Below are 14,941 nucleotides of genomic sequence, written 5' to 3' on the forward strand. Positions count from 1 at the left end.
AATATAACACTACATATACTGTGTCAGTGTCTTTGATTTCTACCACTTTTAAATGTAGTTATAAATGTTTACCCGACACTAATGACATTCATTTATGAACTTGATTTTTATTCATAGTTGTTGTTTTGTCTTTGTCTCTTTTTTGAGTGTCAATAAATTTTCTTTGTTGGAATAAAGTGACAAATAGTATTCTTATTAAATTAGTCGCAATATAAGTAGCTCAAAGAAACATCAAAAAGAAAGAATAAATAAAATAACATAAACATAAAGATGCTTACAAACTATAAATGAACATAAAAGGTATTTAAGTGACAGAAATGCAGGTGTTCAGATTTACAAAGAACTGGGTTCTTACAAGAAATATCTCTTTTCTAGTCCCAATTTTTAACATTTCTGTCAGTTTTCTAACATGGACATGAGATACCGCAAAGATAATTATATATATATATATATGTGCATATATATATATATACACACATATATATATATATATATATATATATATATATATATATATAATCATTAAGCTAATGAATGGAGATTTAATGAGTCAAGTTTACTCACATGTAGAAGAAGAACGGCAGCCAGAAAAGACTGACCCTGACAGTAACCAATTTCCTCATCATAGACAGAATAAGCCTGCAAAAGAATAAAAAAGTTAATGTGAGTTCATGTTTATCACCAACAAACTTTAACTCAATGGCATTTTTAAGGATAGTTACACCAGATGGATAACCCAAAGTTACTAGAGTGCAAGCTTTCTAGAATGAGAGACAAGTTGCAGATGTTAGCCGGCTTAATTCTTTAGTTCTTTCTTTTATACCCGAAAGCAAAACTAAATGATGAAAAGATGTACTGTTTTTTTTTTTAAATAGAAAAATTCAATTGCTTAGGAAGAAAGGAGGGAAGCGCTGAGATGGTTTTAGGCAAAATAATGTGGGACTAAACTAATTTATCCAAAAATGTCCAAATTTGCACAGAAACATAAATATATAACCATAAATAATCTATTTAAACTGTTATGAATTAGTTACAATTCATTAGTGAAGCTAAAATGAAAAATAGATGTCTTTGCATTCTGTGTGTTTCTCCTTTTGTGGAATGATTTATGTGCTCAAGACATTTACCAGCCTTCTTAAGAAAAATCCGAGGATCAGCAGCCATTCACATCTAGACTAATCGATCTTAAAAGCTTTGTGCCTCGCTACTCCTCCAGTGTATCGCTGTAATATAACTGTTGTAGTCAGAACATCAGTCAGAACATCAGAACAGAGTACATCTCCTGAGAGACAGCTTCTCCGTAACACTTCAGTTTTACCAGAGGAGTTTCCTCGGAGGAACACCTCTCAGTCTCGTTTTTTCTTCTGTGTTCGTGTCAACCTTGTTCAATGTCACTTTCTACAAGCCTTCAATTTTCTGTACGTAAAGCTGAGCCTCCAGTCTGCTAACATGGCACAGACGTTCTGCAGCTAATTAAACAGATTTTTAAAAAAGATGACTGAAGCACTTTAGAGTGTATAAACTCTGAAAACAGGATTTTAGCCTACACTGCCTTTACTCAACCACTGTAAAGGCATCGTATAGACTGTCCTTGCATTTCACCAAGTGACACAGGGTACAACTACAGTGTGCAACCTTGGGTTTGTGCCTGTTTCTCCAATAAATCAATGCAGTAAACTGCGGTAAAGGGGAGTGCTTATAAATGAGCCACCGAATAGAAAGTCTCAGAAAAGAGGGACCGTGATATAAAATTCAGGCAAATCTGTTACATGTGTTTTTGTTACATGAATCTGTGCTTCACCGCAACAGCTAAATAACTCCTGAGAACATTTTCAGATGGTTAAAACTTCAGTGTTTTTAATGGCATTTTACAGTAAACTAGCAAAAAGAGGGAATAACTGTCAAGTGAAATAAAAAAAACAGTTTGCAATGTTTTTATATAAATGATCAGAAAAGTGTGGCGTGTACACATATATTCTGATTCCTTGTGTGAATCCCTTGCAGAAGCATCTTATGCTGCAATTTTGATTAATGCTCTCATTATGTTTTGTGTTAGTTTAGGTAAACAGTGATGTCTTGGTAGATTTGCAGCTGTGCCAATCTGTTTCCATTTAAATATTGACACTCAACAATGAGACACTCAACTCTGCTTTAACCTTCTCCAAGACGATATTCTTGACCTACCTTGTTGGTTTTTAAGAAGCTATTGCTTCATTTATGATCTTTAATAATCATTTGAGGCCTTCACAGAGCACCTGCAATTAGATTAACAACAAAAAACTGACTGGACTCTATTTAATACCGTTTTACTTCCAATTTCCAACTATGCACTACCTTGTGTTGGTTTGTCACATAAAATCCATTCAACCTTGTTGTAGTACAACAACAAAATGTGAAAAGGTTAAATGAAATTGAATCAACACACCCAGAACATTAGCTGTTGAGGTGATGCTCACTCTTTTCCCTGGAAAGTGACTGTGAGTTAAACGATGGGCAGAAAGAAAAGTGCAGACATGAACAGTCCCACTGCTGCTGTGCTCAGCTAATTTTGGTATTTTGATATGGAGGTAATGGAGAAGTCTTGTGGCGCTGTCTGCGGTGTAATCTACAAGCTGACACGCTTGATGGAGTGTGGCGTTCACACGTCCCCAACTCGGCTGGGAGAAGAGCACGCTGACAGATGGATGGGGGAGGTCCTGGTGGGTGAAATCTAAATTTGTTGGCCCGGGCAGATAATGGACTCAGAGGGGTGGATTATTGCAAAAAACGCCTAGTTTCTCAACTGTGGAGAAGACAGATTTTTCTATTCTTAGACGTAAAGCAAGTAACTGTAGAAATGTTTGCTGGATCAAATGTCTTATTAATCCTTATGTAAAGTTCTGTAAGGATCTATGGGGCTTTATTTGTAAAAACTTCAGCAATACCATTCTTAAAGTTCTCAAGTACTGGGATACAAAGTAAAAGGAGAACAGTATTTGAAACTTCAACATGTTTTATAGTTATTTTGTATGATAGAACAAAATACATTGTATAATTGTGAAGTGGACGGAAAATAATGTGTAGTTTTCACCATTTATAGAAATAAAAATTGTGGGATGTATATCTAATAAGACTGGGCGATATTGCTTAAAAATATAATCTCAGATTTTTTCATAATAGATCCGATTTCCAATCTTAATTGATTAATTTTTTTGTTGCTTGCTGCCATTTCTAAAAAAAATAAATGCAAATGACAGAAACTATTTTCAAAAAGTGCTTTTTAATTCAATCATCCCTTCTCTACAGAGTATTAGGACCAAGCTACGAAAATTTTTGTTTAATTACGAGAATCTAGTCATAATAACTTGGGGTAATTCTACTAAGACATGTACATCTCTGGAAAAATTTAGCCCTCTGCACTGAACCCCAGTGAAAACTCCTTGGTTATTCCACCAAATATTGATTTCTGAATTCTTCCTGAGTTAAAACATTAATATTGTTGTTTCTAAATGAATATAAACTGTTCTTTGCATTATTTGAGGTCTGAAAGCTCTGCATCGGTTTTGTTATTTTGACCATTTCTCATTTTCTGCAAATAAATAAAAATTTTTTGCTTGGAATATACTGTAAGAGACATGTTGTCATTAGTTCATAGTAGTTCATAATAAAAGAAGAACGTTAATTTTACTCAAACATATACCTATAAAAATAAAATCAGAGAAACTGATAATTTTGTAATGGTCTCTTAATTTTTTCCAGAGCTGTATATTCTGCTGTCTGTAGTAACACACTAACAATGTCTAGAAAAGTTCAAAATATGAAAGAAAGATTTTGTTTTCAATAAAAATAGAAAAGAGGTAAAAGTTTTATTTTCCAGCTTATTGCTGATGGAGAAAATCTTGTCTCAAGTAGGAGTGTTTCTGAAACAAAGGATTTTAGAGACGCACCACGTCCGCAGGTGACCTTCCCCAGAGAATAAAGGTTGGAAACGAAGCACTTCAGGCAGGAAACGGAAGAAGTTATAAAGATGACAATGAACTTTGTTCTGGATACTCCATGCCTGTAAAGCCTGAAGATCCAACCAACCTTAACAGCTGAAAATCTACATGGATTTGCATACAAATGAAGGCTGGCACGACTCTGACCTAGTTGGGACCAGAGTGGATGTTAAACCTTCCTGACAGGTTCTCCTACAGCACTGACCAAACATGCTCTGATTCTACTGTGCAACGAAAACACAAACAGCGAAAGTTACAGTACACCACGTTAGACCAAAACTCGCTATTTTAAAACAACAGTTCATGGTTAACAAGCTCCTTTCTTTGGCATTTCATCTTTTTGTCTAAATGAATATGAAGACCATATCAATTGAAAGCTAAACACATTTAAATAATAGATGACAGTTAACAGTTAACGTAATTTCACACAACAAATGAATGTTTTTTGAAGGTAAATTTTGTTTAGAAAGACTTGATAATCCATCTTATTTATGGTTTTGGTTGTGCTTGGATTTTATTACCGTTTTATTTATTCTTTTTATTTCGATATTTAAATTGTTTTCCAGTTTCAATGTGGAGTGTTATGTGCAAAATTCAAGTTTATTCGCCTCTGAGAGGATGAACTTACATCATTATCCCATTATAAATATACTAGTTGAAAATCGCCTCAAAGCAACAATATCGTCGCCATAATTTCTGGGACAATTTATTATCCAGCAAAATTTGTTATTGTGACAATCTTATTTGGTATTAATTAAGAACTTCTATACTGAACTAGTTTTACAACTTGTGATTTAATAATATTCAAATTACTTAAGGATTAAAAAGTTTCTACTTGCTGATGACTAAACGCTCAACTGAATACAGATCTAACAGAAACATTTTAAGTTTGTAAACTATTGCAAATTTCACAACAAATCTTATTTTATATTGCAGAATAGTACAGAAAATATTATTCAGTTATCATGTCATTTAATATGGTGAATGGTAATGCTGTTGTAACTGTTCTCAATTACTTTACGGTAAATGAGAGAAAAACAACTGTGACTGTTTCATTTTAGGCAGGATACTAAACTCCTAGTTTATTGGGTTCTTAAAAATTTAAGCAGGTTTTTTTCTTCTTTCTCTACACATAATCATCTCACTGTAAAGATATTAATTTGGATGTTTGGTTTATATATTTACGTCAGTGAGAGCATGATATGAACCATTCTGCTGCTCTTATTTCTAAATGTGACAAAAATGGCAGATATTTAGTGCAGCAACTTGACTGACTGGAGCAGCGGGGAGATAATGAAGTTTGTGACAGAAGAGCTGGAAATATATCCAAGATGTGCAGAACAGTTTATAAAAGCAGCACTGTGGTTAAAGCCACAGGCAGGGAGCAGAACTCACTTTGACACATTTCTATGGTGCTGACCTTGATTCTGTCTGAAAAAAAAAAGCGTATCTTCATAGAAAATTGCCTCAGCATGAGAAAACGCAGGTGGCCTTCTAGTTATAGAAGCGTCTTTTTTTATTTAATTTTGCAGAATTACATCAAAATGGAAGCAGATTTAGAAAACTGTGAAGTAATTTTTAAAATTTGGAGGAGGGCAGCAATCATTTTACCTAGCTGATGACTCTTAGCATGTTAGCATGTCAGAAGCAACCATTAGGCTATCCTTTAAATTCTAAATAGGGTGGGTGGGGATTCAGAGTCTGCTTGTCTTCTATTGATTAACTTCAAGATCCAAGTTTGCTAATTTTGACAGGATTAGCCCTCCAATAGGAGAGAAGATGCATCTGAATATCCCCCCACCGGTCTTGGTCCTTTGTCACTGTGCATCTTACAAAGAGTTAGAAAGAAAAACAAAACATGAGAAAAAATTCTCAAAATAATCGGACAAGGGAGAAAAATCAATGTATGCAGAAAAGTGGCAATAAAAATAATAAAAAATTTGGCAAGTAAAAGAATATGGAAAAAAAGAATAAATAAATGAATAAAAAAGGAAACTAATTAACAAAAGATAATATGAAATTAATACTGTTGAAAATGATAAGAACTCATTTTTTGGATGCAATATTTGGCACATTACATTCTTTATCAAACTATATATTTATTAACCTGATTAATATTTTTTGTTAAAATTCATATTATTAATAAATAATATAAATAAAAAATAATTATTAATATTATTTGTTGCTAATTTTGGCACAATCAGCCCTCCATGCTTGTAGGACAGACTGACACAAATGTATCAGTGAAGACAAAAACAATGTAAATTATAAACTATAAACTAAAAATAATCACTTGATGAGACTTGGAGAACGCGAGGGTAAAAAAATGTTTTGCATTATATTGACAGGCAAATTTATGACATTTGATAATTAGTAACTCCTACAAACATAGAAACTTAACATTATGAAAAATATTCCCTTAAGGAAAGGTCAGCTAAACAAATAATATAGTCAAAAATGTCCTTTTCTGATAAACAATATATAAAAGCCAACAAGTAATATTGTTGCTAACTATAGTGAACCCTCGTTTTTCGAGTGGGTTAGGTTCCAAAAGAACCCGTGATAGGCGAAATCCGTGAAGTAGTTACCTTTATTTTTTACAATTATTATACAGCATAATTAAATACTCTACATTGAAACCAAAGAACAAAAACTGTTTTCAGGCCTAAGCATTTTTTTAAACAAATATAACGCTTTCTTACAAATAACTACAGTAAAATAATCATTGTAATCATCAATACGGAGAACATTACTAGAAATAGTGACTCGCATATTTCACTGTTCCTCTGACTGTGATGCTGCAGCCTGACTCCGCTCTCTAGTGTCTTTTTCTTCTGAAGCCTGTGGTGCAGGTGTGTTTATTTGAGAGAAGAACATAGTTATTGGTAGTTGTTGTTGCTCTTTTTTTCTTCTGGGCAAAAATATTTGTCAAAATTTGCCAAGCTGTATTACGTATATTTAAATACCGTAACGTTATTGGCACACAGGTAGAGAAGAAGCGCGGAGACTGTTTAGCTAATCAGGACGCAGAACACAATGAACTGTGAAAAAAAACTACACAAAAAAATCCACGAAGCAGCGAGGCTGTGAAAGGTGAACTGCGTCATAGCAAGGGTTCACTGTAATTGCATGTTTTTTCACAGCCTCTCTGTTAGGAACTGGGCTCACCTTGCAGATCTTGTAGAGTGAATCTTGTCCATCTCCATCAGATTCTTTGAAGTAGTCGTGTGCTGGAAAAGTGCGATGGATGTCACGGGTGATGACGCTCTCCTGTGCCGAGTCCTGCAAGACAGAGGGTAAATATACTTTAGACAAAACCAACAGAGCTTAAATGTCTCCTTTTTAAAGTTTTGATTTGGCAAGAATTGGCTATACGAAAAAACATTTGCTACATCCAGATCACTTTCAGTCCAGTTTTCTTCACAATACGATGAAATATAAACTGAATTGTTACAGTATTATATGTTTGACCTCATCTTCTGGTACTCTGCTGCTATTCCTCTCGCATGCACATTTATGCAAAATGTTGTACAATCTCTACGAAACATCTATCTTTTAATTCCTTTTTTTTTTTTTACTCTATTCAAATTTAGAAGTTTGCATACACCTTTACTATGTCACTATACATTAGAGCAGTGGTTCTCAAACTTTTGTCAGTGATGTACCCCCTTAAAAATATATTTTTAGTCAAGTACCCCCTGACACGGGCAAAATATTTTTGGAATTAAAAAGGGGTACAGTGCTGTAAAATCACTGTCTGATTTATTAAAGCCAAACAACTTATAACAGGGAACCTGACAAATACATCCATATTGCAAACATTGCATGGTTAAACAAAAAAGAAAAACAGAAGACGGTGACCACAAGGAAGGTATAAAACCAGTCAAACCGTTTTATTTTAAAGGATATTGAAACTAAATACTGAATATAAAATTCAGTGCATGAACACACATTTATATTTTATCGAACTTTTCACAAAATAATTTTTCCCAAGACTTATTATGAGGAACCTACTGATTTTTTAAAGATATTTTGAAAAGCTTCACGTACCCCCAAGGGTACACGTACCCCCATTTGAGAACCACTGCTCTAGGGTGTCCCTACGCTCTTACAGGTCTCATACTGATGTTTCCAGTTTTGTTAGAGCCAAATTATAGACAGCGTTTCACCAGGAGACCTAGAGTGAGGAGCCCCGCCCCTTTCCCCTTGCGCCTCAGACAGAGTTTGGGGAAAAAGATGGCGGTCGTTCTTCGTTCGCTAAAGCTGTACTTGTTTACAGGTTAGTAGTGTGAAGCTGGTGGAAACTGTCCCCGCTAAAATGTAAATTTACAAGTTCATTCAGTGCTGATTTCGTAATTACTTGCTAGACGTGTTTAGACGTTCGAGGGAAAAAGAGTGATTTTGTTTCATAATTACGGTTTGTAGCTATAACGGTCGTAAAACAGCCGTTATAGAAGTTTGCTACATGTATCTAAACTTCGATACACTCTCCGACCCAACCTTATTAAGATTTCGGTGGTATCCTGACGGGTTGTGTTATCTTTTGATAGGAAGTGTTAAAGTTACTCTGTTACATGTACCGGAAATCAGTTCTCATCAGTTTCAAACATTTATTATAGACGTTACCACTTTTCCCCTACTACCCTGTAATTGATTCTACTGTACTAGCTTAAGCTAGATCTAGTCCTCTAAATATGCCCATATTAAATTATAGAACTAATAATATGATTACATTTTTCAGAGTTATTACAATTCAAAGAAATTAGTAGCCTTACAATTTCACTGAACTTGAGGAATAGTTTTCTTTTTATGTAAATCTGTAAGATTTAAATCGATTGTTGAATTGTTTTGATTTGGCCCATGGATGCTGTCACAGCTGGTGTGGGCTGATGTTGTTTATTGAAGTAGATGGAATATGGTTGTTTTGGAGCAACGGAAGGACACATGGACATGAATGCACAAAGGAATGTTCAATGCATGATTTCATGATTTTGACAATTTGTAATAAAACAGACAGAGTTTGGGGAAGAAAACGGCGGTCGTTCTTCGTTCGCTAAAGCTGTTCTTGTTTACAGGCTTCCCACTCGGAAGAAAGGAGAAGAAGAGACAAAACAAAACAAACATCAATTGTTACAACTGTTTCAATACAGCTGAGACATGTAACATAGGTATAAAAAACATTTTTTCTGAGGTAACAGCCTGCGATGTCATCGATGACATCACGTCCGTCCCTGACTGTCACTGATGACATCAGACCGACAAAACGAACGTGATGTCATCGATGACATCGCAGGCTGTTCCTTCAGAAGTGCTTGAATAAGACGACCACGAGGTAATGTGAAGGCCTGTGAAGGCCCTCGCACCGAACGTGGACGCGAGGGCCTGTGAAGGCCTGGGATCCTTCAAGGACCTGGCCTGTGAAGGCCCTCGCACCGAACGTGGACGCGAGGGCCTGTGAAGGCCAGGGATCCTTCATGGACCTGGCCTGTGAAGGCCCTCGCACCGAACGTGGACGCGAGGGCCTGTGAAGGCCAGGTATCATTGAATGACCTGACCTGTGAAGGCCCTCGCACCGAACGTGGACGCGAGGGCCTGTGAAGGCCAGGGATCCTTGAATGACCTGACCTGTGAAGGCCATCGCACCGCCACGTGGACGCGAGGGGACTGTGAAGGCCAGGGATCCTTGAATGACCTGACCTGTGAAGGCCCTCGCACCGCCACGTGGACGCGAGGGGACTGTGAAGGCCAGGGATCCTTCATGGACCTGGCCTGTGAAGGCCCTTGCACCGCCACGTGGACGCGAGGGCCTGTGAAGGCCAGGGATCCTTGAAGGCCCTGGCCTGTGAAGGCCCTCGCACCGCCACCTGGATGCGAAGGCATGTGAAGGCCCTGGCCTGTGAAAGCCCTCGCACCAGCACCTGTATGCGAGGGCCTGTGAAGTCGTGTAAAAGTAGTAGAAAAAGTTGAGTACCTTTCTACCGTTTCTACTCTCTGCTCCTTCCATGCGTTGCTCTAGAGCAGTGGTTCTCAAACTTTTTTCAGTGATGTACCCCCTTAAAAATATATTTTTAGTCAAGTACCCCCTGACACGGGCAAAACATTTTCGGAATTAAAAAGGGGTACAGTGCTGTAAAATCACTGTCTGATTTATTAAAGCCAAACAACTTATATCAGTGAACCTGACAAATACATCCATATTGCATGGTTAAACAAAAAAGAAAAACAGAAGACGGTGACCACAAGGAAGGTATAAAACCAGTCAAACCGTTTTATTTTAAAGGATATTGAAACTAAATACTGAATATAAAATTCAGTGCATGAACACACATTTATATTTTATCGAACTTTTCACAAAATAATTTTTCCCAAGACTTATTATGAGGAGCCTACTGATTTTTTAAAGATATTTTGAAAAGCTTCACGTACCCCCTGCAGTACCTCCACGTACCCCCAGGGGTACACGTACCCCCATTTGAGAACGACTGCATTAGAGGGACTTGGGAGCATCCAGATGATAACGTCAAGGTTTTGTAAACTTCTGATTTAAGTTAATTCACAATATTTGCATCTTATAGCAACAGCTCAAACACACCATTAATTGTGTGACATCATGAATGTACAAAGAAATGAGCCAAGGTACCAAGACCTTCACCAGTCTGGTACAAAATGTTTTATCAAATACTGAAAAATGTATGTAAATATCTGACTTTGAAGAAATTTTAAAACTAAAATCTGTAAAAACTAAAAAGATTGCTCTCATTAGTTTGGCAATTAGGACATAGAAATTATTTAACTACCTTAAACAGGTAAATTGATGACCGACAGAAATTTTATTTTATACATATTCATTTATCTGTCTTGTTATAGAGCAGCATCCTAAATGGTTCTGAGGATTACAATAGTATGACCTTATAAGAGTAAGAAAAAGCTGGCTGAGCCTTAAAAGACTCAATATCTGTTCGATCTTTACTCAGTTTAAAAAAAGTCTCCAAAATACATGGTTTAATTTAAAAATACATCTTTTTCACCATAACTGATACAGATTTTGACAAATATAAAGTCAAAATCTGAGAAAAGTTACCCCACTGCATGAGTTCATTGCTTCATAAGCATATAAAACCACTGGTAACACAATTGTGCACACATCATCTATCCAACTGACAGTACCACTTTGATTGACATAATTTCTTTAATTTAATTTTTTATGTTTAAGATTCAGAGTCTTTCCATGTAACTGCCATACTCCAACTAAAGGATTTAAAGCTGCTAGCACAGCTGTGTGTTCTGCTTTAATGAGATTTGTAGTGAAGAGGTGGCGCTTTGTTCTGTATATTATGTGTTGGAAATAGAAGAACATTACATTACAGCCAAAAAAAAAGAATAAAGTACAACTATGACAGGTTTTTTTTAGTCATTGTCACAATCAGATGGTAAAATACATTTTCTAGATTTGGAGGATCTAAATTTCAACTTTGCTCATTTTTCTATAACAGGGCTAAATTTATGACAAGAAAAAATTTAAGTGGAAATTTATTAACAACTGTAAATTTTATAAAAATATTCAAACCATAAAGGGAAAAATATTTAGAGGTATTTCACCTTTGAAATAAAGATTAAGTTGCTGCCTTATGTTGGCATCATGTGCAGCCTTCAGAAACAATTTGTTGCAGATTTAAATATTTTCTTTCCAAAACATGGGAATTCTCCAGAGCTTTTAAAAATACACCATTTTGACAGGGGTGTGAATACCTTTGAGAGTGATTCTATGCTGTGATGCATAAATAACGATAATAATGCAACTTTGTTAGCTTAAATAACATACAGCTCATTTTTACTTTCTTACCTTTGCTTAACTATCCCATCATTTATTACGTTTTACCATGGCAACATTTGCAATACCATCCAGAATTTGTTTGACAGTTAAAGTTGTAAACACTTTGATTTAATAAAGCATGCATGCCTCTGCTAATTAACAGCCTCATTACTCAAAAAATACCAAAAAAAAAAAAAAATAGGAGAGGACGTCCTCTAGCTCGCTAATCCCTTTCCTTTTCCTCTTTCATGTTTCTGTCAACATGGTCTTTTGTAGTGTTCAGTCCCCGGCCTTTTGTTACTTTTTCTTGCTTATTGGCTGCTTTTTCCACTTCCACTCTCCTCTATTTTCTACTTCATGTCCCACAGTGCCTTTGCTTCAGCTGCTTTGTGTATTTTTTTTCTCTTCAGCTCGTATCTGTCCTCTTTCAGCATCCATGTGTCCTAAACGTTTGCAGCATCGCCTCTTATTTTCCAGACAGACAGCAAGTACACAATGCTTTCCAAGTTCCCTTTTATTGCAAACTAACAAGGTTCTTCTTTCAGAGAGATGTCCCACATATGTTATGCACTAAATGAAACCTTGATGAGATGCAGACTGAGGATTAGGAATGGGGAATAGCAAATGTAAGCTACAGAATTAACTTGGGGAAAACTACAGCTGTTACTATCACATCCTTCAAAGTTATTTTTGCAGTATATCAGAAAAAAATGATTTCATTGTGCTCTATATGAATATTTATTGTATTGCAACTCACTTAGTCAGGGTACCTTGCAAAATATTACAATTTCTATAACTTTTCCACATTTTGTCACCCTATTAGCACACATAACACATAATATACAGAACAAAGCGCCACCTAATATATTCTACAGATACAAATCTGTGTGGCATGCACTTACAATCTTCTCCATAAGTTATGGTTATGAAGAACCACTTTTTGCTGCAATTACAGCTGAAAATCTTTTGGGGTTCGTCTCAGACAGCTACACACATTAAGAGACAGACGGTTTGCATAGGTGTTATTACTGACTAAATACAACAAAGTTTTCATAAACATTTAGTTATGTTTAATTTCATAGTAAATAGGAACATATAGTATTTACCACTTTTAGTTAAGTGCAGACTTTGGTGAATTCCAAATCTAACTAATTTAAATAATTTACTAAACTTGGTTCAATACAGCATGGAGTTTCAAAGAAAGAGTGACCTAAATCCTGCTTTTATTGCTGAGAATGGGCAAAAGTCTTTAAAATATATATATATTTTTTGATCAAGCCGAAATAATTTGCAAACTTCATGACTTTGTTTTAATTAAGCAGAAGCACAAAACTCTTTTTGCACTTTGGATTTCCAAAGATTTACACATCCTTTCATAGAAACTCTGTACATATTTCATGGTTAGTTTAGTTTTGAAAGAAAAATACTCAATAAAATTTTCCATGATTCTTGTTTTATAACATATGTTTTTTTTTTGGCCCACGAGTAACTTGTGACTTGATAATTTTGGCCCAAGTGACAAAAAGTTTGGACACCCCTGAGGTAAACCACAGATTATACCAGAGACAACAGACCAGTTGACCACATACTGTCGATATCCATGACTTATTCATGGAGTAAACGCCACACGGCAATATATTTCTGACTTAACATTCAGGTCTTTTTTCTCCAGCTTATGCTTTGTTCTTTTTGTCACTCATTGCAAAACAAAAACAGTTTTAATGTTCAGTCAGGGGGATCTGATGACAGAAAAGAGAAGAGTCCCTAATTGTCCTGCTGCAGTACATCAGGAACAAGCGAGCGGCTGCTGAAGTGAGGAGTCTGCTTTCGGCGCGCTGCTGTCTGAGGTGCTGGTGTGCTTCAGCCCCAAGGTGTCATAAGGAAACCGCTGCCTCATTAGTTGCATCACTGCATTACACTGCCACAGCTTAGCTCCACCACGGTAAATAACAAAACAGAATTAATCAATTCTAGTTTTTGCATCATATAACCTAACAGCATTAGCACATCCCAAAATAGGCTCCATGGTTTTGGGCCACTTTTTCCGGCACTGAAAAGTAGAATATATTAGTTTATTAGCTGAGTTAATGAGGACAGAGCTACTTGTTCCTCCCAGTGCTACATTAATGGCCATCAAACCCCTACCGTCCATCCACACCAATAAACTTAACAAGCAGCTGAGTGACCAGGCTGAAATATGCTAAGGTCACATTATTCACTATAATTTAATAACATAGGTTTAAATAGGTTTAAATGGGTCACTAAAAATATATTATTAAAGGATCATAAATAATATTGTAAATGCACAGGTGCACCTGAATGAATCAAAATGAGCATGATTAATTTGATTAAAAAATTTACAGTTCTACTTCAGAGGTGAATTACTTACTTTGCTTCCTTGAACAGGTTACCATAGCTCTATGGTCTACAAAAAACAGTCCCTCACATTTTTTGCACAAATCATTTTTAGATAATGAGATTTTAGTCTGCCCAGTTTTGTCTGCTTTGAGTTCCTCTCAGAATTAAATACTTCAGAGCCTCCTATCACTTTAAATTCAATTAATCTGTTGCTGGCCACGCCCCCTAACTCAACATGTACACTTGCACGTGAAAATGGCTGCAAACAGATGCGCAATTATACAATGGTGCAGCTTTGAAAAGCAGAAGTAGAGCCTCCTGCACAACCAAGAAGAATGCAGAAAGTGGTTTATGGATGGTAAGTCAACAACCAAACCACTCATCTTTTCCAGCAGCCATTTTGCATCGCATACAGTGGTAAAACCAGCTGACCAAACGTGCTGAATCTCATATGTTGCTAGGCAACATGGAAGTGCCTGCTGATTTGTGGTGTTACATTCCAGAGGTTTTTGAAACAGCTCATTTTCCAGACGCCAAAAACCAGATGGCTTTTTTTCTTTGTAAGAAGCTCCAGAGAAGTACAAAAACATGTAAAATGTTAATTTTGCATATGAAGTCTCCTTTAAGCAGATTTCTAACAAACTGGGAGTTGGAATAGTGAAGCAGTTTGTTTTGGTATTTCCACATCATGCCCTACACTCTGTTTCTGTTACGTTTTAAACAGGTACTGGAGAAGTTAATGACAGAATGATAAAATACAAAACAGGAACTACTTTCAAACACAAGAAAGAAT

General features: G+C 36.0%; 1 protein-coding gene across 1 annotated transcript in view; it reads right to left on the reverse strand.

The window, feature by feature from the left end:
* rabgap1l (RAB GTPase activating protein 1-like) overlaps positions 1 to 14,941 on the reverse strand; it is a 118,189-nt gene that overhangs the window by 35,108 nt on the left and 68,140 nt on the right. Inside the window, exons 14-15 of the mRNA XM_028026876.1 lie at positions 7,146 to 7,259; positions 565 to 639 (exon numbers count right to left, since the gene is read on the reverse strand). Of these exons, the coding sequence (XP_027882677.1) occupies positions 565 to 639; positions 7,146 to 7,259 (189 nt within the window). The remainder of the gene's footprint in view (positions 1 to 564; positions 640 to 7,145; positions 7,260 to 14,941) is intronic.

This window comes from Xiphophorus couchianus, chromosome 9 (genome assembly GCF_001444195.1).
Source record: "Xiphophorus couchianus chromosome 9, X_couchianus-1.0, whole genome shotgun sequence".
Classification (NCBI taxonomy): Eukaryota; Metazoa; Chordata; class Actinopteri; order Cyprinodontiformes; family Poeciliidae; genus Xiphophorus; species Xiphophorus couchianus.